Source organism: Brassica napus, chromosome A2 (genome assembly GCF_020379485.1).
Source record: "Brassica napus cultivar Da-Ae chromosome A2, Da-Ae, whole genome shotgun sequence".
NCBI lineage: Eukaryota > Viridiplantae > Streptophyta > Magnoliopsida > Brassicales > Brassicaceae > Brassica > Brassica napus.
Window position 1 is genome coordinate 5,761,294 of NC_063435.1, and position 5,499 is coordinate 5,766,792.

General features: G+C 36.0%; 1 protein-coding gene across 1 annotated transcript; it reads right to left on the reverse strand.

The window, feature by feature from the left end:
- Positions 1-2,715: 2,715 nt before the first annotated feature.
- On the reverse strand, positions 2,716-5,275 carry LOC106421006 (glucose-6-phosphate/phosphate translocator 1, chloroplastic-like). The gene is made up of 5 exons (XM_013861853.3): positions 4,570-5,275; positions 3,995-4,220; positions 3,685-3,907; positions 3,278-3,491; positions 2,716-3,052 (listed from the first exon to the last, which is right to left on the reverse strand). Exons 1-5 carry the CDS (start codon positions 5,053-5,055, stop codon positions 3,041-3,043), a joined length of 1,161 nt encoding a protein of 386 aa, XP_013717307.2. The 5' UTR covers positions 5,056-5,275; the 3' UTR covers positions 2,716-3,040.
- Positions 5,276-5,499: the final 224 nt, after the last annotated feature.

The window sequence follows — 5,499 nt, forward strand, 5'->3', positions numbered from 1 at the left end:
ATGCCCACATATAATGGAAGAAACAACAAATATACTAGTTGAAAATTATATTTTGACAATTATAAAATATAGAGTTTAAAATATTCTTTCAGACCACATGTTAAAATCCAATTCCATTATCGTATTTTACTATAAAAAATTGTTTTGGTACAAGAGATTTTAATAAATTTATTTTCTTGTCCATTTATGGTCAAAATGTATCCATAATTTATTGCTTTTCTAAAAAAATTTACAAATACTTACTTGGAATAAGAAAAAGCTAAATTAAATATATTGACGAAAAATATTTTTTCACAATTGTGCACAAGAAACTTGAACATGCTTCGAACTTCGCTACAACATTCAACTCCTGTATATGCAAATATCTTTTGACTTTCCTCCAACCCATAAGCCACATACAACTTAATATTTTACATGCTCACGCTCACTTCAGATCGAACAAAATACATCATCACATTTAACTCATTCAAGCCACCAACAAAGTTCTTCACTACCACAGCTTTAAGTGTCTTTCTTTGACAGTTACTTGAAGTGTGCAAAACATGGCATATAATTGTTTGATAAAGACACTTAAAGTCGTGGTGGTTATGGACTTTGTTGGTTGCCAGAACTGAGTTAAATGTGTGATGAGGTATTTCATTCTGTCCAAGAGTGAATGTGAGCTGTTGTTAGAAAGTATTTTAGTTTTACGTGGGTTGTATGCGTTAGAGGATCTACAAAGGAAAGGAAAGACAAACACATGAAGACATTTATAATTGGAATACAAGAAAAACTATATGTCGTTGCCAAAAAAAAAAAAAAAAAAAAAACTATATGTATACTAATTTACAGTGGTCAGGGTTCTAATCTTTTGTTGCTCGGTTTTTGGTTGTACAGAGTTATCTATTTTTTGGTAGGCTGTTTTGGTTTACGAGGGAGGTTGATCCCCTATGGTGGTTTATGGTACTGATCTGTTGTATTGTCTTGGAAAATCAGTATATAAGAACTTTCAGATGAAAAAAAAAACTGATTTACAGTGATTTAGGGAAAAAAGTATGCTGAAGTAAAAGATAAGGGTAGGTTCATTTGAATATGTTTTTCGTAACCATATGTTAAAAATCTAATTCCATGTTCATCATTCTACCAACCAACCTATTATATATAGACTGTATATATGTATCTGTATTCATTATCTGGTTTTCGATTTGGGCATTTCGATTTTTGGTTCAGTTTTCAATCCTTTTTTTTAGATATCTATGATCTTTTCGGTTATTTATAAAATTCAGTTTGGTTTATCATTGGTTATTTCGGTTTTCAATTTGTTTCAGACAATAAAATTAGAATCTATAAAGTTTCTATTTAATTTCATTAATTTAAATACTTTCTATGGATAATTTGGATTTCTTCCAGAAAAGTTATCGGGTAATTCAGGGTTTTTAGACAATATTGGGTAATTTAGACAATTTTAAATATTTTGGATAAAAAAAACATTTGGATAATTCGATTTTTTTTGGTAATTCGGTTTAAAAGTAAATTGTTAAGATATTTGGTTATTGTAAAACTAAATGAATTAATTATTTTAGGTATATAAACTACTATGTTTGAAAATTTAAGTATTCATTCAGTTCCAATTTTTTTATTTCGAAAATATAAGATATGTGCAAATATTTATGAAATTAGTTTCGATTTCGGTTTGGTGGGTAAATGTGTCCATTGCCTACATGCATGATATATAGTTATTTTGTAAAAATGTAAGAAATTTGTAAAAGCATTTTCCCTATGCAATCGATTATTCATAGCTTATGTTGATTCAATCAATTTCAGCTTTGTTAATCAACAAGCCGATCAACGAAGACCTCTGTGACATTGCAGCTAGTTTAACCAACTATAATTATACTAACATTTTATCTCGAAATTCATGCTTGATGTTACATTAGAAAAAAACAACGAAAAGGTCCAATTGCTAGAAGACATATATCCGCATAATCACGACATAGCATCTGCCATGGCATCTGCAGTTGACATGTTCCTCTTGTGATCCTGACGCCTAAGAAAATAAGTACAAGTGTCTTACAAAGAAATTTAATAAAGTGGTGACTTTGATGAAGAAAGCTATCAATAGTTATGCAAATTGCAAATTCCGATAGAAAGAATCTTCGCTTAGTATATTCTTCTCTGCCTCTTATGAAATCTCAAGAGACATCTCTTTTATCTTCTTTCCCACTGAACCAAATCTAATGCCTCTATTTTATTCGCAAGCATCAACATTACTATTCTTTTCTTTTGGTTGAAAACATCACTTATATTTAAAAAAATTGTTCTTCAAAATTATTCTCCTATTAGTTTTAAAAAAAAAATTATTCTCTTTGGATTTCTTGCTGATAGAATAGTACTTCTGACAAATGAAATACATACAGTATGTTGCTGATATCAATAATAATCATAGAAATCAATAGTCCTGACGAGAGCGGTCCATGAAGCTGAACTCCTACTCACCTGGTCCACGTACATTGTTATTTCTAAGAGTTTGCGTATCCTAGATCTTTCCATCTTGAAGATCTCAGGCTCGATCTGGTTTAGTATCCAGTTCTTTTTTTTTCTATATGCAATATGGGTTCTCATGCAGCATTACAACGATATAGTGTTTCAATGCATAAAATAACATGCCACTCGATCAAATATACGTATCAATAAGATACTTATCAATAAGATCATGCATATTTATAAAATTGAGGATAATCTCGAAGTTATTCTCCACTTTTTTATATAATACTTCTCACATTGTATAGGGGGGCGTCTTATTCTCAAGGGGACAATTTCTATCTCCAACTTTAGTTACAGAGAGGCAATCATCTCATTTCCCCAAAGTCAAACACTCGAATCCAAAACACTCGATTTAAAAAAAAACTGCCTAACACACTAAATCTTGTCTCGTCTCCATTCTCATCATTTTTTCTTCATTATTATTGAGAACACATATCTACATCAAGCCCTTCACTCCCGCTTTTAACCGAAATTAACGAGCTCAACATCGGACCGCAACACTCCATGTCTTGCCTTATCAAAGCTTTGCCTGCATGACAAGCGGTTAAAGAAACATTAGAACGAAGACTCGAGATCTTTGAGTCTTCAACTATATTGCTCCAGAAGCATCCCAAACCAATGAACTAAGATGGTTCTTAATAATGTCGAAGAAGTATTAAATAGTCTCATCATGTGGCTGTGAGGTGAAGTCAAGAGACACTTATAATAGAGGGTATATCTGTAATTTTAAGGTTTGTGTGTTGTGTGGTATTACCTGGGAATACAAGAAGGTTCCAAGGATAGCAATGGCAGCTCCAAGAGCATTGACGGGCTGGACAGGAGTACGGAAGATAATGATGGAGGAGACGATGACTGAGATACGCTTCATGGTGTTACCAACACTAAACGTCAAGGGAGAGATTTGGTCTAAAGACATGTAAGACACTTGGTTGTAGAGGTGATAGAACACACTCTGCGCAGCCACCCACCTACAAAATTTAGTAGAAACATGAAAAGACCGAAGGACTCTTAATGATTCGGATGAAAACAAGAGTCTTGAGAGATAAAGACAAGAACTTGATAAATGGGTCTTTTCACAACGCATTATAGGAACAGGACAAAACGTCAAACATACACTTTGAGTTTAAAAGGGTTCCTAAGAGTTGTTTAGACGGAAGTTACCCGACAAACTGAGGTCCGATGTCGGAGAGAGCCTTCTGCCAGCCATCAGCCCACATCTGAGGTCCTTCAACCGCAAATGCAAAGGGCGTGAGGATCAAGAGTGATAGCATTGAGAGACAGGCGTAGTAGTTCATTCCGCTCACAGACTTTCCCTTCATCCCCTTCTTCGAGAAGATGTTGCGGAAGACGAATGCCAAGTTCGATATCATCGCTCCCATGAAACCTGAGAGTATAAACCATTTCAATCATAACCAACAACAATTACAAAGACAAAACATAACATGTGAGTGTCTAAGAATATATATATTACCAGTCATGTTGAAGTTAAGCTCAGTAAGAGCAGAGAGAGCACAACCACCAATAATCGGAATGAGGGAGAGGTAAACCGAAGCAGGGAAGGTTTCACCCAAAAGGAACCTCGAGACAAGAACGCTAAACGCCGGCTCACCACTCTTGATGATGTGTGTGAATGAAACCGCAACCTTTGACATACTCACCGTTGCAGCCACATGACCAATTGTATGCGCCACAGCAACCTTAAACCAATCCAAAAAAAAAACACTTTCAATAAAACAAAACACCAAAAAAAAATTAATACTTTCACCTATGAAATTAACACAATAATATGAACAAACACAGCCAAAAAGACACATCGTTTTCTACTCTCTCTCTCTCTCTCTCACCCAGGAAGCATACAAAACTATGCATATCGCTCAGGTAAAAAACAAAACAAGAAATATTCATGCAAGATCTAAAACCAAACCTGAAGTACCCATCATCGTAAACATCGATACGTAACCTAAAGTTTCAACCTTTACTTCTCTAAACATCGACATCTAACCTAAAGTTTCAACCTTTACTCTTCAAACCCACCAACCCACTTACCGGAAAAAGAGTTTTCCAGAAATCGAAATCAGTTTTAGGAGTCTCAACGATCCCAACGGCCCAGGAGATGAGCATCATCAACGAACCGGCGGCGAGAGAGAGCGTGGAGGTGAGCCACGGGTAAGGGTAAGCGTTCAAGACCTTCTTGTTGTAGATGTTGAACACGACGTTCAAAGCCCACCAGGTCGCGAAGTAGACTCCGATCTTCAGCTTCTTCGCCGCCTCCGACTTCGTTTCCGCCGCCGCCGCCGCCGCGTCGGTCGGCTGAGGCTCGGACTTGTCGGCTTCGTAGGCGGAGCATCTCACCGGAGACTCTGCTGTTAGAGAGGAGAGGCGAAGCGGCTTGGAGAGGGATAAAACGGTGCGTTTTGGAAGGGCCGTCGAGGGGAAGGAGAGAGAAGGGGGAGGTCGTTGGAGTGAGGGGGATGATGGGTTACGGCGTAAAAGGGGATTGGAGAATCCGATCTGCTTCGCCGCTAAAACCATCGCCGGAGTAAAGGAGGAAGCTTTATCGTCGAATTTAAAAAAAAAATTAAAAATATTTAGAAACTTCGAACACGTAGAAGCGATCAAGGGTTTGACCTAGAATCTAAAACGGAGAAGAATTCAAACAAAGAGAGATCTTAGGAGAGTTAGGTGGTCTTGTCCGTAATGTTTATGGAGAAAGAGAATTATATAAGAACTACTGCAAGTATCGAAAGTACATTATATGCGTTTATACGCTATTTGTCGTTTTTATTTTATTTTTAATGGAAATAATTATTTGCTGACGAATACAAAAATAAATTGTTTGTTATTTATTTATTTTTCAAATCAGTGAGACTGCCAGACAGGGGAACTGAGTTTATAAGAAGTCCCCCCTATTCGAGTTTAGGTTTTTTTTTTGGGGTCAAATTCGAGTTTAGGTTTAACTTCTACTTTTTTTCTTTT